This window comes from Lissotriton vulgaris, chromosome 2_1 (assembly GCF_964263255.1).
Source record: "Lissotriton vulgaris chromosome 2_1, aLisVul1.2, whole genome shotgun sequence".
NCBI lineage: Eukaryota > Metazoa > Chordata > Amphibia > Caudata > Salamandridae > Lissotriton > Lissotriton vulgaris.
Window position 1 is genome coordinate 628,433,161 of NC_141687.1, and position 25,625 is coordinate 628,458,785.

At 46.5% G+C, this 25,625-nt stretch overlaps 1 protein-coding gene across 10 annotated transcripts in view; it reads left to right on the forward strand.

Annotated features, from left to right (window-relative positions):
* Nucleotides 1-25,625, forward strand: part of LOC147730890 (CYFIP-related Rac1 interactor A-like) — a 166,244-nt gene that overhangs the window by 18,404 nt on the left and 122,215 nt on the right. Inside the window, exons 1-4 of one of the 10 annotated variants that reach the window (XM_086955758.1) lie at nt 19,429-19,801; nt 19,844-20,167; nt 23,496-23,575; nt 25,350-25,471. In XM_086955758.1, the coding sequence (XP_086811884.1) occupies nt 23,503-23,575; nt 25,350-25,471 (195 nt within the window). In that variant the 5' untranslated portion in view covers nt 19,429-19,801; nt 19,844-20,167; nt 23,496-23,502. Of the gene's footprint in view, nt 1-17,596; nt 17,830-19,424; nt 19,802-19,843; nt 20,168-20,581; nt 20,663-23,495; nt 23,576-25,349; nt 25,472-25,625 lie in introns of those variants that run through there. The other 9 variants (XM_086955759.1, XM_086955763.1, XM_086955760.1 and 6 more) reach the window with 9 other exon arrangements.

Below are 25,625 nucleotides of genomic sequence, written 5' to 3' on the forward strand. Positions count from 1 at the left end.
GTATTCAGTATGTGGAAGTAGAATGAATATTTTAGTATGAGTCTTCAGTATGAGCAAGTATTATAAATATTTTAGTATGAGTCTTCAGTATGCGGAAGTAGTATTAATATTTTAGTATGAGTCTTCAGTATGCGGATGTAGTATTAATATTTTACTATGGGTCTTCAGTATGTGGAAGTAGTATTAATATTTTAGTTTGAGTTTTCAGTATGTGGAAGTAGTATTAATATTTAAGTATGAGACTTCAGTATGTGGAAGTAGTATTAATATTTGAGTATGGGTCTTCAGTATGTGGAAGTAGTATTGATATTTTACTATGGGTCTTCAGTAAGTGGAAGTAATATTAATATTTTAGAATGAGTCTTCAGTATGTGGAAGTAGTATTAATATTTTACTATGGGTCTTCAGTATGTGAAAGTAGAATGAATATTTTAGTATGAGTCTTCAGTATGAGCAAGTAGTATTAATATTTTAGTATGAGTTTTCAGTATGTGGAAGTAGTATTAATATTTTACTATGGGTCTTCAGTATGCGGAAGTAGTATTAATATTTTGGTATGAGTCTTCAGTATGTGGAAGTAGTATAAATATTTTGGTATGAATCTTCAGTATGTGGAAGTAGAATGCATATTTCAGTATGAGTCTTCAATATGTGGAAGCAGAATGTATATTTCAATATGAATTTTCAGTATGTGGAAGAAGTATGAACATTTTAGTATGGGTCTTCAGTATGTGGAAGTAGAATTCATGTTTACTATGGGTCTTCAATATGTGGAAGTAATATGAACATTTTAGTATGGGTCTTCAATATATGGAAGTAGTATTAATATTTTACTATGAGTCTTCAGTATGTGGAAATAGAATTAATATTTTAGAAGGAGTCTTCAGTATGTGGAAGTAGTATTGATATTTTACTATGGGTCTTCAGTAAGTGGAAGTAATATTAATATTTTAGAATGAGTCTTCAGTATGTGGAAGTAGTATTAATATTTTACTATGGGTCTTCAGTATGTGAAAGTAGAATGAATATTTTAGTATGAGTCTTCAGTATGAGCAAGTAGTATTAATATTTTAGTATGAGTTTTCAGTATGTGGAAGTAGTATTAATATTTTACTATGGGTCTTCAGTATGCGGAAGTAGTATTAATATTTTGGTATGAGTCTTCAGTATGTGGAAGTAGTATAAATATTTTGGTATGAGTCTTCAGTATGTGGAAGTAGAATGCATATTTCAGTATGAGTCTTCAATATGTGGAAGCAGAATGTATATTTCAATATGAATTTTCAGTATGTGGAAGAAGTATTAATATTTTAGTACAGGTCTTTAGTATGTGGAAGCAGTATTAATATGTTAGTATGAGTCTACAGTATGTGGAAGTAGTATTAATATTTTAGTATGAGTCTTCAGTATGTGGAAGTAGTATGAATATTTTAGTATGAATGTTCATTATGTGGAAGTAGTATTAATATTTTAGTATGGGTCTTCTGTATGTGGTAGTAGAAATAATATTTTAGTTTTAGTTTAGGTCTTGAGTATCTGGAAGTACTATGAATGTTTTAGTGTGTGTCTTCATTTTGTGGTAGTAGTATAAATATTTTAGTATGGGATTTGTACTCGTAAAAGTAGTATGAATTCATTTAGCATTAGTCTTGTTGACATGGAAGTAGCGTGAATTATTTTAGTACGGGTCTTGTGCTGGCGAAGTAGCATGAGCCTGTGCTCTGGCGGTAATATCAATTATTTCAGAAATAGTACGGATATTTTAGTATTAATTTAGTATGGACCTTGTCAAAGCATACTAATAATTGGGTATGGTAAGGGATATCACATTATCGTTCAGGGAGCATCTAAACCAAAGAAGAGCCCTTGCCAACAAACTACGGTTTGCATTTAAACTACTGCACAACAAGATTGGCAGTACATCAGCATTATCACAGGTCATCGGAACAACGTTTCTTCCCTCACTCACCTATGTCTCTGAATTTTTAAAGGGGAGCGATGCAACCACACTAAACCAACTTCAATCCACCCTGTCCAAAAGCATCATCCGACTCCCGCAACACATATCCTAATCACAGGTGAGACTGGAGTTCGGTTTGTTCACCAAACCCAGTCAGGAGGCGCACCATCATCAAACTATGTTGGAAGCTTAGAGCAGCCCCACCAGGCTCACTGGCTGCCCTGTGTTGGTTGGAAATGAGGAGGAATCCCAACACAAATATTTATGGCCAAAGGTACTTCAGCAGGCTCTGAGTAACCTAACTCTGGACAACGTTTGTAAATCAAATCTCAATTTCATTGCCTTTCAAACGACTACCAACAAACTGTAAAACTTCAATCCTGGACCATCGATAAGGCAGAGCTCAACCTGAAAAGGCATGGATGGACAGTTCTGCACTCCTACACTACTAGGAGCCCACAACCCTATCTCATAACCCACACTGCAGCGTCCACTCAACACTCACTACTACTATCCACATGGGTGCCTTTCCATCAAAAGATCAGGTTCCCGTTTCGAAGAAGTCCTGGCAAGACCTTCAATATCGCCTATGTGGCCACTCAGAAGAGAGTTTACTTCACTTTTTGTACGTCTGTCCAGCCATCTTACACCTCAGCCAGAAACTGGTACGCCAAGCCTTGAGTGTCCTTCTCTTTAGGTCATACAGCCCTGCAGTGATGGCTCTCCTGAATGGTCATAGTATTCAGCTTTCCTCCAAGGCCACCAGGTTTTTGCTGCTAGTAAAAAGGCTGATCATACAGCAAACCCAGGCCCCCCCTAACATAACAGATGTCTGTCTCCTGCACGCAGCAGTTCTGGTCACCCTACAAGTACCACGGACACTTTGAAGCAAAACCTTTGCACTAGGTCGTTTTTAAGACTACAGCCAAAACTGTTGTCATTTTATTGTATGCCAAATGCAAAACATTTTTTTTTACCTTTGTTGTGTACATTGCGATGATTTTTATTAATCAGCAATAAATAATTTACCTATTTACTCATCATCATGCTGAATTCCGTTTTCTCCTTCAGCTCAACCTTATTCCTGCTAGCTTATGGTTCATAAATACAACTTCAGGGCTGTTTCATTGTCTATGTAGTCCAGCTCCCAACAACCAAAAGAAAATGTCATTCCTATCAACTATTAGAATTATTTTAACCCCTGGCTTCAAAAATCCACCGCAGTTGTGTATGAGGGATCTCAATAGGTAACATCTCACTTTCAGGTCAGATACACCGCCTATGGGGTCACTAGACTGAAAACCAGCCACAGTATTCTTAAACTTTCCAGCGTCCCTAACTAGTAAGTGTGAAAGAGTGCTATGACGCACCACGTTTATGTTACAGATCAACAAACCTGTAGAGATTCTCCAATTTCCAATTAGCATCCATAATGTAGATGTGTGTCATTTATTCATTTATTTTGACGTGTTACTTAGTTAACCTCAGAGAATAACAATTGTGGACATTTAAAAATCAACAATTGACATGACAAGTAGGTTCTCACGGCAAATGCATGGATATCTTTCCAAAATGCAGCGTTTGGGTTCAGCAGACACAATGCTTGAACTGTAACGTACCACATGTTCTTGGAAAGTAGCAGAGTGAGGATTGGAGGAGATCAGGAAGAGGAGTAATATGACACAATTGGCAAAGAATTGAAATTACAACTCCACTTCTTTTGTTCAGCGCAACTACCCAATAACCAGTGAACACCAACACTTTTGGTCAAGATGATGGTCTCAAGTGCATAAATCCAAACCCGAACTGAGAGTGCGGTCTCCGATGTGTTGAGATGTCCAACCTTGCTAACATAGGAGGGGGTAGTTCATGAATGTCTGGGATAGTTTTGCAACTTAAATAGTGTGTGTGGTTTAAATGTAAATCCACAGATGGCTGAATTCTGAAAATGTGATTTGGGGGAAGGTTTCCACTTCTAAAGAGAACTGCATGTTGTTTGTCCTGTGCTCTTACCCTAGTATTCCAGAAGAGTGATGTAGTTTTCGATTGTGGAATTATTTTGTATCTTATCCTGATTTCTGTACATGATGACAATGGACACATAACCTGGATCCCTTCTTGGGATAAATAAAAATTGTGTGATTGTAAAAATGAAAAGCAAAGCTGAGAGAGTTGCACATTTCTCTGAATATCGACCAGTTTCATGTTCTGCTAGCCTTTATAATGGTCCCTGTCCCTTTATATCTTCGCGCATTCCTCTTCTGTGCTCTGCGCTTCAGTAATGGGCCCGGCCTGTATCCACCAAGCCTTACTGCAACTCAGGGTTCCTGTCATGCATGACAAGCACCCTGATTCTGGTGGTTCCAGGAGCAACCTCACACTCAGCACATGTTTCCTTCTTCTCGGGGTGACCCATCCATATTTGCCTGTGTCCAGACATTATTGAGAGCTGTCAGAGAATAAAACTTTTGGAAAAATATATAATATTCAGTTTGGCAGAAAGCAGAAATGTATCGCTGTCATGATATCCATTAACTCCCTCACAGAATTGATGTTTCTTCTCTACTTATGATCTATAATCTGTAAAAATTCAGTACTGTATGCTATTCCAGGAGTAGCAGCCATTCGACCCTCAAAGGCTCCCAGGTCTTACCGAGCAATCGTGTTGCCACAGGACCCTTCAATCCCTCAGGCAGGTTCTCAAATCTTATGTTGCAAAGAAGCTCTCATTCCACTCTACAACCTCCACTTGTTTCTCCAGTACCTGGTCCGTCCCAGGTGAGGATGCACTTGACATTATAGCGCCTTAACTGGCCTTTCAACATTTGAAATCATGTCCTCTGTCATCGGAACCCCTACCACCTCATTTTGTAAATCATGCTGCAGGAGAGGGATGCCCACCCTCATCCTCAATCTTGGTTTCCAAGACTCTCTGGATGCCTGCATTGACTTTTAGATATTTTGACTAGTATTTCACTGATTCTCACTGGTGCTGGGGGGTGAGGGGGGGGGGGGGCACTGGATCCTGCATCCATTTCAGTTGTGTGTACAATTGCCCATACAAATGTAACCACTTCGATTTGCTTATTTGCAAAGTACGTCCCCGTTCCATTCATTTTCGCTGACCTTTGCTGATTGGGTTACAGTGTTAGGCCAATGATTTAAAGCAGCCTCAATGCTCCATCAGCAGCTCCTGTGCTAGAAGAGGCTGGACTTTGTATTTCTACAATATTTGCTGATCACACCATCCCCAGCCGATCCCAATGCAGCTCCTCTTAGTGATTACAGCATGATGTAATCCACATTCCGGTCCATCAGGGTGCCCAATACGCGCTAGCACAAAGATTGCACAGGCTTATGCACATAGATTTCTCACAAATTCAAGCTCTGATTGGCTCCCCAGATTCACACCAATCCACACGGGAAATAGCATTTACAACGCTGTAAACACAATGCAGTAGTTTACAATGCAGTCGTTACAATGAGCGCTGGTACAGGCACTAGTCCTTGGACGGGTAGACTATTGTAATAGTCTACTCATTTCCGCCAACCATGAACAACTACGTAGACTGCAGGTGGTGCAGAACACCGCGGCAAGACTCATCCTGAATGTCCCTCCCCGTACCCCCTCCCGTCCTCTCCTTTCCCACCTTCACTGGCTTCCAGTGCAACAGCGGGTACATTTCAAACTCTGCTGCATCATGCATAAGTGCATCTATGGGTCTGGTCCTAAATATCTAAAAGATATTTTCTTTCCCTACTCTCCCGGACGTGCTCTACGTTCCAGCAACACTATGTTGCTGTATGTACCTAAAGTTACCAGAGCGAGACAGGGTGGTCGAGCACCCTCTCTTAAAGGTCCCTTGTTGTGGAATTCCCTCCCACCTCAGCTAAGACAAACTTCCAACCTCTTCTCCTTTAGGAAGAAATTAAAAACTCACCTGTTCACACAAGATTAATTTAGCCTTTCCCTCTGTCACCCCCTAAATATAGTTTGTCCAACTTATACAGAAGCCACGCGCGGAGATACCCCTTCGGGGCTGATTCATGCGCGTTATAAGACTATAAATAAATAAATAAAATAAATTTGTTACCACGCGTGCCATTTCATCGCAAGTCGCATCAATGACTTGCAGTATGGGGTGTGCAACACCAGGGAATGTGTTGGATTTTAAATCCAACACCTCTTCCTTGCTGTTGCACAAACTAGAGTAGGAATAGTAATTAATACTATTCCTAAGTGCAGCGCGTCCCCTACAGCAAGTCGTTGATACGACTTGCGATGTAATGGCACGCGTGGTAACAACGCGGTCGTTGTAATGACCGCATTTTAAACTACCGCGCTGTGAATGCACGCGTTGTAACGTGCTATCTTCAAGATCACCCATGTATTTTGATCGACTTCTTCTTCCCTGTATGCCACTGTAACGCTGTGAGGCCTCTAGGCCGCAGAAGGAACAGGCTGGAAGGGACTGTGGGACTTTGTCCCTCTCTTGCTGGACATGGTCGGCTGTCACTGCTTTTTCTGTCCAGGATAAGAGGCTCCGGGTATGCACTCTCTACGGAGAAACAGCAGCCCTCATCCTCCTAGACCTCTCCGCGGCCTTCGACACTGTCTGCCACCGTACACTAGTGCAGCGACTCAGCAACGTCGGAATCCAGGAAAAGGCACTGGAGTGGATCATCTCCTTCCTCGCCGGAAGGACACAGAGAGTCCGCCTCCCCCGTTCAGATCTGAAGCCACCGAAGTCATCTGCGGCGTTCCTCAAGGCTCCTCGCTCAGTCCAACCCTCTTCAACGTCTACATGAGCCCCCTCGCAGACATCGCACGCCAGCACAACCTCAACATCATCTCCTACGCCGACGACACCCCGCTGATTCTCTCCCTCACCAACGACCCGGCCACCGCCAGACCCAACCTTCACGAAGGGATGAAAGAGGTAGCCGAATGGATGAAGAACAGCCGCCTGAAACTGAACTTGGACAAGACGGAAGTCCTCATCCTGGGATCCTCACCCTCCGCCTGGGACGACTCCTGGTGGCCCCCCGCCCTAGGCAGCGCACCCAAACCAACAGACCACGCACGCAACCTGGGCTTCATCCTGGACTCCTCCCTCTCCATGACCAGACAAGTCAATGCCGTCTCCTCGTCGTGCTTCAACATCCTGCGCATGCTACGTAAGATCTTCCGGTGGATCCCCACCGAGACCAGGAAGACGGTCACCCAGGCCCTCGTCACTAGCCGTCTGGACTACGGAAACTCCCTCTACGCCGGAACCACCGCCAAGCTCCAGAAGAGACTCCAGCGGATCCAGAACGCCTCAGCACGACTCATCCTGGACATCCCCCGTTGCAGCCACATCTCCGGACACCTGAGAGACTTGCACTGGCTCCCGGTCAACAAGAGAATCACCTTCCGACTCCTCACCCACGCACACAAAGCCCTACACAACCAAGGCCCAGGATACCTCAACAGCCGCCTCAACTTCTACGCTCCCAAACGCCAGCTTCGATCGACCGGCCACGCCCTCGCCGCCGTCCCCCGCATCCGAAGAGCCACCACAGGGGGACGGTCCTTCTCCTACCTCACCGCCAAGACATGGAACTCCCTCCCGACCCACCTCTGCCTGACCCAGGACCACCTCGCCTTCAGGAAGCAACTCAAGACCTGGCTGTTCGAGCAGTAGCGGACCCCCCTCCCCTAGCGCCTTGAGACCCTCTGGGTGAGTAGTGCGCTATATAAATGCTTTGATTGATTGATTGATTGATTCCTGGCTCAGAAGCAAACCTGTGTAAGCGATCAGCAAGTCTCCCAATCACACCACAGCTAGGATTTGCAGAAGGCGCTTTTCAGACCATGTTTTTAAATCAGGATGAAAGGACGAGACACACTTCTGTAACATCCTATTAAGAATAAAAACTTGTTAAGTTGTATATAATTTCTGGGTTTCTCACTACCATAAAACAGTTCTGCAGGATAGATATTTTGTGTATCTCTGCACGCGCAGCCATTATGTATATGTTCTCTACAGGATGCAGATCGCAACCTCAGTAGAATTTGTTGGTCAACAGCGATAAAGAACAAACCAAATAATAACAAACTAAAATTGATCAGGCCCCAGAGACTGTCGATACAAACCGCAAGACTGAAGTAGTCTAAGGTAGAGACCATGATCTGCTCTGTCCTACCTACACCGAATAAAGATTTTCTGTATAAAATTGAGGACACTATTTCCACTAACAAAATGTTGATGTTGCCAAGTTGTTACCCTCACTAAAGACATAGGGCCAGATTTATCATTGTACTGCGGTGCCCTTGCGCCTTGTTGTCGCAAGGGCAATGCAATGCTTACGTCGGATTTACCAAGCGACACAAGTCCACCTTGCGTGGTCCTGTGTCGCTTGGTACATCTGGAGTGACGCGGAGAAGGCATTACGTGGGTGGAGCGTGGGCATTCCCACAAATCCACGCATGGATTTTGGGTCATTCACAGATTTACCAGGATTAGTAAAACTGGAATTGTATCTTAAATGCTACGCCTTCGCTGGGGAGGCACAACAAGGCGAAATAACTTTGTTTCTCCTCGCTGTTTCCTCTTTCTAAGTGTGCTTCATTCTGGAGCACACTTAAAAAGACTAACAAACCTCTACGGATTGTTTTTGTTAAGGAAGATGTCCTTCCCTACACAAAAACAATCATACCTGCAACGCAGGCCCCATTGCGCAAGAGTGACTGCGTTCGCTCTAGGCAGACGATTTTGCACCAGTGCGAGCTTTGAGCAGGAGTGTGCCATATTTTGGTAAATATGGCGCATTCCTGCCCGCTTCCTTTCACTCAGTACAGCAAGTTGTCTTGCTGTGTTGTGTGAAGTATTGATAAATCTAGCCCGGAGTCTGTAAGTAATTAAGAAATTAAGCAGAATTTCACCCACACAAGGATAGAAAAGATGATATGTAAGTAGAAGAAATACCTCCAGTGGTCATGGGGACGGTGTGGAAGTTATAACAGCAGCTGGAAGCCGAGTGGGCGGGTTGGTGAAAATGCTCCTCCATGACTTCGCCAAAGGAAGAAAGGTTAACTAAATAAAACAATAGGTGAACAGCTAGAAGGCGGTGGAAAACTAGTCAGAGGCTGGAGGTTTTGGTGAAATACAATAGTGAGTGGTTGTTACCTTATTAGCAAAAAGGTGGAAGGTCTTTGCAAAGCTTAGCTGATGGCACAGTGTGCAAGGAGAGTGCAACTGGAGAATTTACCATGTCAATTATGGTGAAGACTGATTTAGTTATATGAAGTCTGGCAACGTTTCTTGTGGTGTAATATTTTTCTCCTTTGACCATTAGCACTCTATGCAAGTTTAATTGAGAATGTTTGACTATGAACTGGAAGAGCATGAAGGTGGATGCCATTTGCATTATGGGGTCTGTTTAAAGCTCTGTTTTCAGTAAACTTAGGGGCTGATCCTTTTAGGCCTGGCCACAGACAGTTGTAGCTGTCTCAAAGACCTCAGGCCATTAATTCCTCAGGAAAAGTACAAGAGGAGTATATAGAGAGTGGGCTTTGGTTCAGCACCCTTCAGCCTTTGGCTTCCATGTGATTTTGATAGTTTCCCATTGCTTGGATGTCATGTCAGTCAAGGCCATTAGCATTTCATGGATGATTACATTGTCCCATTTGTCTTTCAATTAGATTTTAGTGATGGGGCACCAAATAGTTCTTAGACTACAGATGCAGCCAGCAACCTCAAAGTCAGTCAGACCAAAGTCTACGCTACAGGCCAAACCTACAGAATCATAACCTGAATATCATGGACTTCACGCTCCGTAGGATAGGAGCAGAACTGCACTGTGTCCGGAATGGCTCTGATGAAAGGGAGCATTCAATAAGGATTCAGGTGTGACTTTGGCACGTTGATAGTGAACCCCAGCAAATGCAGGAGGTTCACCGTAGTCTGGCGACTGGCAACGACTGCCTGGTAGGGGGAAGGCTGGAACCCCTAACCTCCATATATGGGCTGCAACCAGCGCCATCACTTTCATGAAAACCCGGAGGGCACTGGTGAGACCAATGGGGTGCACAGTGAAACGGAAATGCTTGCGGCCCAGTGTTAACCGAAGTTAATACCTGTGGGACGGCAGGGCAGGGATGTGGAAATACACGTCTTGCAGATCTAGCATCACCATCCAGTCACTCATATCCAGGGCACATGGGGGCTAATTAGGATGGCGAAAGGGCCACCATCGCCGGGCCGGCGGTGGCGGTCCTTCTGAAGTCACACAGCGATATTACCACTGCACAATTAAGATGGCAGTGGGAATCCCAAACAGTCAGCGGCGGACGGAAAGTCCGTCAGCCACTGGTCCGCCAGAAGCAATCAGTCAGATTGCTTGGCGGACGGACAAGGGGCTATAACATGGCAGCGGTGCCTAGCAGGCACCACCCGCCAGATTACAATGCTGGAGCCAGATTACAATGCTGGCGTCAGCCAGCTTTTCCATGGTGGTGGAACTGCCATGGAAAGGCTGGCAGAGGCTAGATTCAGGGGCCTGTTGCTGGCCCCCTCTGTGTTGGTGGGGTTGCACTGGGGGGTACCCATGGTACCCCCTGCATTTCCATGCACTAAGTGGCAGGCACTGTGTGTGCCTGCCACGTGGTGCAGGGAAATGCAGAGCATGCCATATTAACATTGCGTACGGTGCTGCAGCCAGCAGCACCGTCCGCAATGTTAAGTGCCCTGGATGCTCCCGCTAGTCTGGCGGGCGCATCCTAATTGCTGTGGTGGGACCACTGCATGTCTGGCGGGCAGTCCCGAACACCGCAATGATGGTTGGTGGACTCAGGTCCGCACGCCATCGTAATGTGCGCCATTGTACCCTAGCCAAGGTGAGCATCTTGAATTTCTTTTTTTTCCAGGAAGGCACATCAGAGGGCATAGATCTTGTATAGCACAGAGGCCTCCATCTTTCTGTGGCACCAGAAAGTAGCAGGAATAACAACCACGCCCTACTTCTGGTGCAAGCAGGCTCTCAATGGCTCCCTTTTACAAAAGAACATGCACTTCCTGATGAATCAAAGAGAGATGGTGCTCTATCAGCCATTTGTGGGACAGCGGGGGATGGAGGTCAGGGCCGGATTGGTAACCAAAACTGGCCCTGGAAAGTGCTCGGCCGCCTCCCCCCCCCCGGGGGGTTTTGGAGTGCCCTAGAGCTGTTTGCCAGGGCTGGTTTTGGCCGATTTTGTTACCGGGCCGATATTGTAACAAAAACACCCCCCAGGTGCCCAAAACCGGCCCCCACATTGGCAGCCCACCGGGGAAATGCCCGGTGCTCCCTATGGCCAGTCCGGCCCTAGTGGAGGTGTTTCCAAAAATGGTAACAGGACCCTTTCTGTACAATCTGAAGCACCCACTTATCTGATGTAATCGTTGACCACTGGGGAAGGTAACACCTGATTCTGCTGCTGACGTTATGGCTATGCTGTATGGGAGGGCACGCTAAAGGGATTTGGAGGCTGTGGCAGCCGGAGTGGCGAGGGATCTGCGGCACTCTTGGACTGACTCCTGCTTCCTATTGGACTGTGTGGCCCCATCCACAAAAAGACTGGGCAGGCTGCTGAAATGGAAGTGGATATGGCTGGTACTGCGGGCCCTTCACCATCAGTGATCAGGGCGAAACGCTGTGGCCAGGGAAAGGCCAACGGATCTAGCAGTGACCCTGCCCTTGTGAACGCGCTTGAGCGCCGCATCAGTCTTGTCACCAAATAGGCTGGAGCCATCCAAGGACATAGTCAATCAGTGAAGACTGGACACTCCCTGAGAACTCAGAGGACAGAAACCAGCCATTGCTTTTCCCAGGGAGTCACTCGTGTCCAGTCCGCACGAGATTGTAAATTTCACTGCATCCCTGCTGTCCACCAGAGCTGGGTTAAGGATCGGGCAGTATTCCTCGGGCAGCACAGGAAGCAGCTTCACAATCGAATCCCACAATGCATGCGAATATCCGGCACAAGGGGCATGCTGTGTTCACTGACCGCAAGGCAAGGCTGGTGGAAGAAAAAATGCACTACCCAGGTGTCCAGCCTTTTGGATTCCCTATCCGGTGGTGCGGTAGGGAACATGGATTGATCTTTACTGTTGAGGCATGCAACACCAGGCTCTCACGGGAGGGGTGCTGGGCACGGTCAGATTGGGATTGCAATTAGGCCCAGTCAGTCACAAAAATATGGCCCATGTTGGCTGATTGTGTCCATGCGAAAAATGAAGAAAATCACCAAAAGTCTATATGTTTTCCTCTGATCAGTATGTATTTTAAACAGTCAACGTAAGGGGAAAGCACTTTAAAATGTGTTCTAAATCTGCTTTACTCATCCGTGACTAATAGCTATACTAAACCAAGACAGAAAAGTCATGTTAAAGAATAATAGGGATGTCTTTATATAAAGTGTGCTCTCTAATTATTTTGCTCTGGTCCTTACAGAATCTGATAACATGAATAAATTGCTGTATTATTCTAATTGCTGTTTATAGTTTTACATAGGGTGAACTCAGTGCTAGGGCATTGGAGCAATTTACTTGAGCACCTGTTACATTACACTAGATCAAATTAATTTTTACTTCAGGCGTTGGGAGATTTAGTGATTTGCCCAGGATCACAGGATGTTGAGCCGATGCTGGGACTGGAACCTGGTTTCCCGCTTCCAAAATCAGCAGGTTTGACTTTGGCTGTAACACCACCTCCTCTCTAATTTAATACAAGCTTAATAAAGGTTGCTTCATAGCTAGGCCTATGCAAATACACACACACCCTCCAGGAAGGCTTATCTTACGTCACTCCCTCCCCATCCCTCCATAGCCCCAGTGCATGGCCTGGCAGTGAAGGGGTCAAGAAAAGGGACACAGCTACTGCTGTTCCAGGAAGGCTGAGATGTAGATGGACTATAGCCAGAAGATCCAATGGCCTCCCCAGTGAGGCCCCTGCATACTCCCACCGTCCCCCACCCACCATTGTCTGAATGTGATGGCCTGGCATGGGAGGGGCGAGACACTACTTCTGGGCCAATTCGGCCCCACCGGGGCTGAAGTAAGAATGGCCCAACAAATGGAGCAACACCTAGCACCCAGTAAGGCCGATTGCCACACTTACCTCCCATGCCCGCCCACCGCAGTCTGATGGCCTGGGAGGGCAGTAATGAAGCAGAGGCCCTTAAAAAACAGGCCCACATCTCACCCTAATGCACTAGCCCATCGCCCAATGCCCAACTGCCTTCCTTTCTTATCCGAAGTTGATGCTGAGAGAGGAAGGGTGGGTCTAATGGGGTGGGACAGTGTTTAGGGGCAATCATTCAGTGCACAGGAACCCCTGTGCAAGGTTTTGCACAGACCCCCAGAAGCACGTCGGTAAGGGCTTCATTGAAGGGGGCATGGGTATAGACGGGCCCACCCCCAGTCGAAGCACCTCTGTCAAGACATTGGACTTAACCTCGACAACCGGCAGCTGGAGATCGAGAACCGCTGCAACCTTGAGCGTCACTGTGGCAAAAGGTGCACCTTCCTCCACAACCTGGCCTCGAGGGGAAATCTTGCCTTAGTCTGGGAAGATATCCGGGCACTGGCATCACCCAACTTCTCATACCAGTTGTCATCAACCAGGTGCTCTAGAGCCCCATACACCTCACCTGCATCTCATCCCTCAGGCAGCTAGGGCCTGGGTGAATGGCTGCACCTGTGGGGGCGTCAGTGTGGATCCGGGGTGAATCTAGAGGGCCCGGCTGGTGTTGAGCGCAAACCCTTAGACGGCACCCAGCAGGGGCACCTCTTGTCTCCGGGGAACCCAAAGGTGCTCAAGAGGGCGTTGGAAGATGGCGTGTATGGGGTCATACAATTCTTTCAGTAGGGCACATGTCACGCCGGCACCGGGATACTCAGATTACCACGAAGCGGGCCCTGACACGTGCTCTGCAGGTGGAGCGCGAGAGCGGGTCCTGGAAGTACAATGTCAAGATGGTGAAGCCGAAGAGCGCTTCGACTTCTCCCTCTCATATTTTTTGGAAGATGTTTGTGCGGGAAGGCGATAATCTCTGGGAACGCCCCCAAGACCTTCTACAGGAATGAGAACTGGACGGGGAGTGGCATGGAGCCTTCTTTTGCCACGCTGACAGGAGCTTTTTTGTCTGTTTGTGAATCGTCTTTGGGAGCTTCATCTTGCACTCGATGCAGGCCTTGGGGTTGTGTCCCGACCCCAGACACCAGAGACGAACCAAGTGGGAGTCGGGCACAAATATTTGCAGTGGCGGTTAGCACAGGTAAGATCGGTGAGGCAGGTGGAGTGTGAGAGAAGTCCACAGACGAGGGGCTAGTTAAAATTAAATTAAATAATTAATAAAACCACTTACCTTACGCACTCCAGGGGTAAGTGTTTTTTTTTTAATTTAATTTTCACTAACGCATCTTGTCTCTTCCCTCTTCCCTCCACCCCCCACCCCGCCCACCGCCTCACTGCTCTTACCCGTGCCAGCTGCCACTGGACATCTGCCTGTGGCAATCCCCGCAATGCTTGAACCCTGAAGGTTTTGCAAGGGGCATGATGTCCCAGCACACTGGGAGCAAACCTCAAAAATGCAGACAAAAAGTTTTTTTTAAAGTTGGTCAACAATGATCGAAGTAGCTCCCCAGATCCCCACTGATAGCAGACATAAAGGAACTGATGGCAGTGTGCCAAGGTGGCGTCTACATAGGTACCACATTGTCACAGCAGACGCAGACACAGTGCCAAATGGTGCCACCTAGCGGCACGCAGCAGTACTGCTCAAGATTTCCCGATCCATTCTGATGCCTGGAGAATAATGTGAGGAATCTGTGGTTAGAAGTCTCTAGCAGAAACGATCAATCACTTTCCTTAACAAAAAGACAGACATAACCGCTTTGCTAGTGTTTTGTTAGAGATTTTTGGGGGTTTACTAGAAAAAGGCCTAACCAGTTCTACCTTGTCTCGGGTGCTGACAATGTGAATTAAGGGTTGACAGGAACGTTTAAGGGTCCGGCCTAACATGATGGGCCGGCTAAGGGGATTTTTAGTGACTTTTTCCAATAAGCCCACTTGAATTACGTCTGCTTCCTGCACAGCGCAACTAAATGCATGTTGTCATTATTAAAAGGGGTAGAAGTTATAAGAGACGGGAAGTCTTTCCAAAGGCCCTGGCTTTAGTTTCCAAAGTGTTGCTTTGGCTTCTAGATTTTAGGTTTATAAAATCCCTTTTTATTCATTTCTTTTTTAAATTAAAGTGACTGAAGATTATTTAGTGCGTTTTCTTGAGTTCTCGTTGCTGCCTGCTTCTTGGTGTACTTAGGCTGATAATCTCCGGAGAAGAGCTTTGCTCTTGACCTGCTGCCACAGACAGAGAACCAGGGGGAGGGTTTTTCTCGGCCACAAAGCTTCCTGTCTACGGCAGAGACTCGCTCAGCCTCATTTGGCGGTGGGTTCCGCATGGTGCTCTCTGAGCCCATCACACTCGCCAAATTACACACACAATCTTCATAGTTGTTACTGAAGAAGACTCCGTAAACATTAAAACAACACACAGACATCCTGGGTGCACTATCTATATAAGAGAGCAGGGTATGTGTCAGCACACTCCAGGGACTTTCCATAGGGACAGCTTTGTATGTACACTACTCAGAAGCAGCCACGTGACGACATACCACAGAAATCTATAATGAGGAAGTAGCGTCTACACACCCTGTGAGGTCTAAAAAGAAGAGCATTTTGTTTACACAACCGAGGAGCTCTGTGTAGAAGTCCCCATGCATCTACGCACTACAGTGCCTCTATGTTCTACACACTACAGTGCCTCTATGTAGAAGCATTCTTGTGTCTATTAATCAATCAGGGGTTTATATAGCGCGCTACTCACCTGTGAGGGTCTCAAGGATCTGGGGGGGAGGGAAGCAGCTCCGGGTCAGTCGAAGAGCCTGGTCTTGGGGTCCTTCCTGAATGTGTGAAGTGTCCGGGAGCGTCTGATGTTCACAGGGAGCTCGTTCCAGGCCTCGGCTACGATGTAGGAGAAAGCTCTCCCGCCGGTTCTGGTTCTGCGGATGGGGGGGGGCCTCTGCCAGGGCAAGGTCAGTGGAGCGGAGGATCCTCTTGGGTATGTGGAAGGATACTCTCTTGTTGAGGTATTTGGGTCCGATGTTGTTGAGGGATTTGTAGGCGTGTGTGAGGAGTTTGAAGGTGACCATCTTCTCGACGGGGAGCCAGTGGAGGCCTCGTAGGTGTTGGGTCATATGCTTGTGATGCGGTACCCGAGGAAGAGCCTGGCTGCGGCATTCTGGATGGTTTGTAGTTTGTGCAGAAGGGTTCTGTTGAGTCCGGCGTAGAGGGCGTTGCCGTAGTCCAGTCTGCTGGTTATGAATGCGTGGGTGATGGTCCTTTTGTAGTCCGTGTAGATCCATTTGAAGGTCTTCTGGAGGATGCGTAGGTAGTTGAAACTTGTCTACACACTTGAGAAGCTCTGTACTTGGCAGCACTGCAATCAAGCACCATTAAAGCTGTGGTACACTAGTTACCCCATATTCTAGGCACTCTATAAATGGCAGCTGTGTGCCTACCCACTCCAGGAACTTTAGAAGGAGGCAGCCATATTTCTGCCCACCTTGCAATCACCAGGACTCCATTATGGGGCGGTTGTTTCCTTACACATCATAGGAGATCTATATTAGGGATGCTAGGGCACTGTAAAGCGGCCAGTGTTTTAATTAGACCCCGAGGGCGCTATACCGTGGCAGGTTTCTTTTGATATAATCCAGTTCTCTCTAAAGGGGTCGATTTGTTTCCATACAAGGACGAGCTTCTATAAAGAGGCCGGTCTGTTTAGTTCTCCCCATGGGGCCTTATACAGGGTCAGGCTCGTTTGCATACAGTCTATACAGGTTACTTTTATGGACATCCCTCGAGTTCTTTAAAAGGGCTGGCTCGATGATGTAAACCCCAGGGACTCTCGAAAGGGGTAGGTATCTTTACATATTAACCTGCAGCTCTGTGTTTATGTACATCATCCTGGGGCTCTGTGATGGGCAGGCTTGTGTCTATAAAGTCCAGAGGTATGAGGAAGGGTCAGATTTGTGCGTGTACACTAAAGGGGCACTAACATACATCCCAGCAGCTCCACATCAGGACAGACTCCTTCTGTAAAGCCCATAGGCTCTACAAAGAGACAGGCTTGTTTGAATGCTGTCCACGGGTTCTGTAAAGTGACAGCACAGCACGGAGGCCCTATAATGTACAGGGCTTTGAAGACACATCCCATGGACCCGCCCTTCTATATACGTCTGAGGTTCTGTGAGGAGGGGGCTTGCGTGGGCCCACCACAGGAGCTCTATAAAGAGGCAGGTTTGTTCATGTAGGTGCTGGGCGCTCTAACAGAGCCCAGCGTCGCTTCTACTTACCACAGACGCTGTATAAAGGCCCGGCTTGTTTCTGTACACTGCAGAGGCGCTATGAAGGGGGAGGGGCGCTGTGTCAGACTTGAGAAGCAGTACAAAGGGGCAGGCTTGTATACGCACACCTTGCGGTTGCCTCTGTGTGTGACCTCGTGGTTTACCTATTCAGTCGAGGTTCCTCATCTGCCTCACGGAAGTGGAAGGTGATCCGTCCTCTGCACTGTGCCTGCCCTGCCCGAGAGTGTCTCTCGCTGCAGACAGGAGCCTCAGTCAGTCAGCGAGTTTACGGTGAACTGCTTACTTCAGGGGGTTGTGTGCATCTGTACCCACTGTGCTCTTGTCCTCTCCCTGCAGCCTGTGCTGAGCTGATGAAGTGATTCCCGAGCACTGCTGGTGCCTGCTCCTGCTGCAGACGTCGCAGAAACTCCAGAGAACAAGGTAACTACATCTGCCTTTGAACCTTGAACATGGTGTCAGGTGTGCGTCTGAGCCTGCAGAGTGAGGCTGAGGCTGTGAGCGCGCCTTCTGCTGAGGATGTGAGCGGCAGCACAGTGCTAACCCGGAAGTAGACCGTGCAGACAGAGTGTGGGAATGGAGTAGAGGAGTTGGCCATGAGTGAGCACGTCTGGGAGATACCAAAGCGAATGATGGGGGTTGTTGACTCAGAGTATTCTAGTGCAAACCCTGGCACCTCCCATGATGAATGGAGCACGGGTGCTTGCTTTTAGAGTCTGCGCCTCGTGCTTTGTATGAGAAAGGACCATAGGCTATGGTGCAAGGGTGGTCGTTGTGCGACACCCCCTATTATAACCCTTGGGCCGGCCATTGTTCAAGATAAGGGGTGTTTGCTGGTGACAGCTTCTAGTGCTGACCCTGGGACAGAAACTAGGGGATACTGCGGGTGCTAGCTAAGAGAGTGCCATGTGGATTCAAGCGAGCCTGGCTGATGAGGGGCGATACACCAAAACCGGTCCCAGGATGCGCGTTTCTGGTCCAGGGAGGACTTGGCCTGGTGGTTCGGGCTGAACTGTTCCCATGAGGTTTGCATATGGCTGGGTCCAAACTGGGTGTTGCAGTTAGAAAAAAAATGGTGGATTAAACCCAAATCTTTGTGACTGGGGGTGAATGTTTGTTTTGTTCAGCATTCCATCCATCATTTGTTCTTTTTGCTAGTGCTACGCTAGAGCAGACCCTGCATGGTGAGAGAGTGCCAAGTACTAAATCTTTGAGAAGACAAAGGGAGTAACTGAGTGCCTAATCAACCCGGCACATGCCACATGTATGTCTTAACGCTGGATGATCTGGAATAAACATGGCTCTCAATGTCAAGAACCTAGTACTCCGTATGACAAGAGCATTGGGGGTGGATATCAACTTCTGATTACTTTGTAACAAAGGTGGAATTAACAGCCATATTCTCTTGGCACGGAGAACGGTTGGTTGGTATGGCTCTTTCCAATACCCAGCAAACGGCAAGGATGGATTGCATGTTTTGTTCTTTATATTTTATGTCTTGGGGAGGAAGAACTGGCATGGATCATTCAATACTCAGTGGAAGATGGTTTTGGCAAGGATTGCTCTCGGTTTGAGGACTAGGGTGGGGCTAGCATCCATTAACACTTGGAGGATGTTGCTATGGGTTACTTTCATTGCCAGAAAAATCTGAGATCGCCATGCCTTGCTGCTGAGCCCCATCGGAGTGTGGAGTTAGCCAACAATACTCCTGGCGCCCAGGGCAAGGTGCACAACCCACTTGTGGTGGCCTTGGGCAAGGTGGATTTGGCATATTATGCTCCTGGGTTTCACACACCTTAGCACCTAGAGGAAGGTGGGGTGCGCACCACAAGCTCTTGGTGTCTGGGGGAGAGTTAGCTCAGCAGGCCATGCTGTTCGTGCCCAGGAGACGACTGGAACGAGGAGTTAGCCCAACATGCTCTTGGTGCCAGGAGTCAGCTGCAGTTGTGTGCTCTTGGTGCCAGGAGGAAGTTGGGCTTCCGGGGCGTTACATCACTGTTACGCAGTACGTCAGGTGCAGGCAGAGGAAACACCACAAAGACAGAGTGGAGAGGCTCAGAATGAGGCAGAGCGGAACAGAGAGAGCCTTTGGGGAAAGCGTTGAGGAAGTAGCGAGAGAGGGGCAAAGTCCGGGCTAGGAACACAGCTCGCCTCACACAGGAAGTCCACAGCGGAGCATCGCGCTTCCCTCTGGGCCTAAAATAAGAAAAAAACAGAAGTGGCGAAGAGCAAAAGCAGCATTTCCGTATCAGGAAGGACCAAGCCGAGAATTAAGTGTGCAAAGACTCAATGCACTCAGACCGGCTGGAGAGGCAGCAAGAGGCCAGGCCTGGAGACAAGCAACCGGGCACAGGCCAAAAACACCCCGGCGCTGGAGACAAGCAACCGGGCACAGGCCAAAACACACTCAGAGGCCAAGACAAGCAACCGGGCACAGGCCAAAAACACCCCGGCGCTGGAGACAAGCTGGCAAGGGTGAAAAGAGAAACAGATACAAGCGACCAAGTAACAGCTACAGGCTCAAGGAAGACACCAACAGCCGCAACACAGGGGACACAGAGGACAACAAGAATCGGGCACAGCAGAGAGAGGCTCTGCCTCATTAAAGATACCTGGGAGTCAGGTGTGGCAAAGAAGACAACGCCCGGAGACAGAAAGGCTACGACTGATAGATAGAGACGGGCAGAAACTGACACAAACCAAAGGAGAGCCCTAATCAGTCAGACTTAAACACAGCCACGGTGCTCATCCCGAGGCCCAGGTAAGTGTGCCAGACCCCCACTCTGAGTTTTGGGAGACTGAAAGGGTGGAGAATGTGTCTGAATATCCTGCTGGCGGAGAGGGTGGACTTGAAAAAGCCTATATGGTGATGTGGCCAGTGGGGCTTTGATGTGAGTGAATCAGATAGATTCGTTTTTTGTTGTTGTAGAAACGGTAACATTAGGTGTTGTGCGGCTCCAAGGGGGTCGGGAGGTGTATGTTGCAACTGGACATGAGGTGTGGCAGTGGCGGTCAGCAGTAGTTCAAGTGGACATGGCGTTGTAAGAGGCTTGTGATTGTGGCATGCATAGGAGCGCGCAAGAGGATTCTCTGCTTTGGTAATTGCATTGTGACTAAAGGTTTGCGCTGCTGCCATGGACACGTTGTTCCACTCTCTTCTGTTTTTCCCGCTCAGGTCTGCTGGCCATGGGCAACCTGATAAAGGTATTGGGCAAAGATTTAGAAAACTGTCCACATTTTTTCCTGGATTTTGAAAGTAAGTCACATGTTTCGTGGTTTCGACGGGTTCGGAGGGTGAGCCAGAGCTCTCTGTATAGGAGGAGCGGGATCTCGGCCATGAAAAGAGCTTTCTGGGTGGGTGCAACAGAAAGCCTGCTTTGAAAGAGCACATTGGTGGGCGAGAGCTGGAAATTAGCCTTGTATTTAAGCTCAACCATTTGCAGCAGGCTTTTGGGGGATATGAAGGATCTCAGCAAAGAGGAGAGCTCCCTGGCCATATGCAGAGGTCAGTGGGCTGGAGCAGGCCAGCCACATGTGGAGCTTCTGGGTGGGAGAAGTGGGACTCCAGTCATGAAGTGACTATTCTCAGTAGGAAGGGCAAAGCGTAGGCCATGTGCCACACACACATTTGGTAGGTGCTTAGCCATGTGCTGCACACTGAACCTGAGGCAGGAGTTCAGCGATGCGCCCTATAATGAATCTTGGGTGGGGGGTCACCCTGTGGCCGAAGACCAGCCTTGTGCCACATGCTTAGAATTAGTGGAACTCGTGTAAGCGAACACGTTGCTTACTCTAAATCAGCACTACCAACCTTTTATTGTTGTCCACTTGCTGGGAGCTTTATCCATTTTTTATAGCCAGTTCTCTTCTGAACAGTAACCCCTAGCATTTGTGTTCATTTTGTGGTGAGGCCCCCCATGGACAGTGAAGGTGTGCTGCAAATGTCCTTTCTCTCTGGGCACTAAAAACCCATGCACTTTGGCCACCAAAATTCACAATACTTTTTCGTTAGTCCCTCCCCTTGTTCCCAGCACTCCCAATCAGAGAACAATGGCTCAGCCCCTCAACTCACCCTGTGTTTGCCACTCATTGCTTGTTTCCGACCAATGCTCATTGTTGTTAGACGGAGAGGTGTGGCCTGAAGATGTCATAGAGCACAGGGCAAAAGAGCTCAGAGGTCGCTTCATCGCCAGAAGACAAAGCACAAGATCATTGATTACTCAAAACACTCTGGAAACGATGGGTGGGTAATGCCCATGACCTATATGGGATCTCCAAATCGGATGTTATTAAAACTATTAAAAAGTGAAAATAATCTGATATTTTTGAAACTATACAAAAAAATGAAAATAAACACCCTCAATAACTTGGTCAAAACTTTCTAGAATCAAACTTACTTGCATGCTTACTTGAAAAAAGTGTAGCTCAGATCTGTTAAATGGGTGCACAGTTATAAGCAACTCATACAGTGACATTTCAGTGGAAAGTGTACCAAAACTACAGCATCGCTATCACCAATGTTTGGCCTAAACTTCCTGCAGTTGATGCTGGTGCAGAGCAGAATGTTTTATGGCCAATTTCTACAGCATTGTGACTTGCAGGGTGAATTCTTAGACCAGCTCAGCATTCAGCCTTCCGCTCAAAGTCTCAGGGCTTCTGTGGGAGGCAGATTTTTATTTTTGTCCAGGATGTGTCCTTTGCCAAAACTTTTATCCGTGGACATAAAAATGAATCCTCACATTTTGAAAAACAGCATGTGGGCCTGCACATTTTGTTCAAATAAAGTGCAACATCTTAAATTTTCTCTGATAAATATTAGAATTTCAATCCACCATTTAGCATAAAAATCCTGTGAGCAATCACATTTCACAATGTACAGAGTTTTTAATAGAGTTTAAGCAGGAAAAATTATTTATAAATACACGTACCATTTTGTTAAAAAAAACCTCAACGGTCAATTTTTAAAATAGTTTTTGGGTTTTTTCTAGTGCAACCAATTTCTTGTAGAAAAGCATACGAATACTTTTAAAGGGCACAACCCTTAATAAAAGGTCAAATCATATATTTATTATTAGTGTACATGTATGTTTTTATTCAGTAAGACTCTTGGAATTTACAAACATTCCCTACACAATAAAGGTATCATTATTTATTCAGAAAATGCTCACAGGTGCTGTATAAATTGTGCAAACGCCATTAAAAAAATAACATATTTGAAAGGAAAATAGCCCATTCCTCTGCTGACGAGGCCTAGTTCGTCTCAGGGCCAGGGTCTGTATAAATACTTACTCATTTCGAGGAATTCTACAAAATGGGAAGCCATTTCGTCAAAAAAAGTGAGATACAGGTGTTCAAAAATATACTTGACATTTTTATAAACGTGTATAGATATATTCAAGCTTTCTGCTGAAATAATTTTAAAAATGCATGGTTCATTTTAAGACATTTAGTGCAATTTCTATATAAAATATGAAATTATCAAGAACCATGTGATTTATTTTTAAAAAGCATTCACAGAATGATTTTTAAACCTAGGTACAATCATGTAAAAATAATAAGCAGATTTCTGTCTTTAAAAGCATGTGCAGGATTATCTGAAAAGAACGTAGAACACGTGTTTAAAAAAAATAATAGATAGAATAATAGAAGCATGGAACTATCCAAAACATCGGGGAACTTATTTTTCATAACAGTTGTTTTTAAATACATTTTTCAAAAATATGCAGAATTATATCTTTACAAAAATGCATAAATTATCTACAAAGTGTGCATAATTCCCCTGGAAGTCTATACAGATTCTCCGCCTTGAAATTAAGGCACACAAGGGGCTGGTTTTTCACCCAGTTTGAGAGTTCGGGGGAATTTTACTGTGCTCCCCAGGGTTTCCCAGAGTCTTTCGTATTGAAAGTTTACCGTACACATGGTGTAGATGCTGGGACTTGAATTCAGAGCCAGAAGCCTCTCTTGCCTTGATGTGCCTCTGTATCTCGAAGCTCAGTGTGGCCTGGACTCCTCACCCCGCACCCTGCCTCCTACCCCACCACATCACTACCCATCATGCATTTGCCCTCTTTTCTTTTCTCTTGCAGGAGTCACATGGGGAACCTTCTTAAAGTGTTGAATTATACCGACCTAGAACAAGGCCCCAATTTTTTCCTTGACTTTGAACGTGAGATCACAAGTTTTATTTTCATTTTATTTGCATTTGCTCATTCAATTTATGTTGGCTGTTGTTGTTTTGTTGCATCATTTCCTCTCCCCCAGGGAGGAGGGCAGTGTGGTTTGTGCATTGACTGTGCTACCTTCTCCTTGGGAGGAAGTTTTGAAAGAGTCTGCAGCTTTTAATTCATGCTATTTTTCACTTGATTTCCTCATTGGGGGGTCCTTTCGTGGTTTTCTGAGCTGAAAGAGCCAGAAACTATTAAAGGGCACCTCACCCTTCCCCCCACCCCTATGCAGAAAACAGATGGGGCAGCTCAGAAAAGCAATCTCAATAGAGGGATTTGGGATTTCTAAATGTGAGAAGCAATTTGGCTTTGGGAAGTCCTTCCCACCTCTGAATCACGAAGAATGTCTGTCATTGTGTCAACTCAAGGTATTCTTTTGGGAGCAGTCACACTGTGTATCAAACTAAAACGCCCAAAGTCAGGCATCAGCAATGCACTGTAGCTCTGTCTATTGAGATGCGTTTGCTTCCGGCAAGACTGCTCCATCTACAAAGCTTTGTTTTCATTCCTTCTGTGATGTTCCCAACTCTGCGCTCTCTGAGCGACTGTCTTCTAACCCCCCCAACCCCATCAGCACACTGAGGTCGCCATAGGGTGGTGTAAATGCTATGCAATTAAGTATCCTAACTAACCTTATCTAACATTACTTTATCTAACCTAATGTACCGTATTCTAACCGACTCCAACCAAAAGTTCACATCCAATGGTGCCTGGACAGTGCGGGAGCTTCAAAGGCTCCTCAGGTCCTTTCTTTCTTGACAAACTTTTTGTAGTTGTAGTTTTGGCGTCAACCAGGTATTTCAACATTGATTAATTGCTGAAAATGTTGCAATGGACCTGGTACCAAATCCGGAGTGTAAAAAAATCTAACCCAATCAAGAAATGAAATGGTTTGCTGCTGATAGTTGATACGTTTTTAAACCTTTTAGGTAAATATTTTTATACTGTATGGTTTTTGTAATGTTTATGGTTTTAATTGACTAATAAACTACCTTATTCATTCAATCTAACACAAAAAGCTCATACACGAGGTGCCTTGCCTATGCCCAGTTCTGTTTAATAGAGGCTGTGCACAATTACCAAGACTTGAAGTGCACATCTTCATTTAGCAGTGAGAGGAAGTGCCGCCACACGTCACTTTAAAAGTGGCAGCGCTGGTTTGAGCATTCACAGTTCTAGGTAATGACAGGAAGTGTCTTGCACCAGCAAGTGTTCAATCATTCTGATTGCGGCACGTGTAGTGGCCTGAGCCCCATACCTTGCACAAGAAAGCACAGACTGCACTCCATGGCCATTTCTCAAGCCCTCTTGAGCGAGACCTTGAAATAGTTGCCTGTTATTGTCCTGTCTTTGACTCTAAGGGTCAAGGTCTGAGATTCACCATGTTTGATAAAGGCTTCTCTGCTACAGGTCTTGTATCTGTAAATGTAATGATAGTAGAAAACAGATACAGAACAAGTCTGAATGGAAGTAAGGAGTTTCCAGAAGGACTGATCCCTCCAATTTCTTGATCTGATAGGAGCAGAACCCATTAGGATATGAAGTAAACTCCAGAAGCACTATCCTTTATGTTACTTATTGACCAGTGACTCAAAAGTGAATTTTGGAGCACATCCCCCAAAGTCAGTACCAGTAGTCATCCTGCTCTGCACTGTCACATCCTGCATTGTACATTGAGGCCCATCCATAATGGTGACTCTGTCTGGATCCACGCAGATGCTCAGCCCACAGAAGCCGAGACGGCCGTGTGGAACCAGGTCAACGCGGTTCTGGAAGAAGCACAGACCATTCTAGCCGAGCTGCAGTCCTACACCGGAGCCGGACAAGAGATTAGAGAGGTAAGGGTACCAAACCTGGAACCAACTCAGAGAACGTCTGGGAAGAATAGATCATAATTATTCACCTTTGAGGGTTATATGACATGTGAATGACCTTGTAAAGGCCTTCACCTTTCAGAAGCACTACCTTCCTCGAAATGTCCCAATTTCTCAG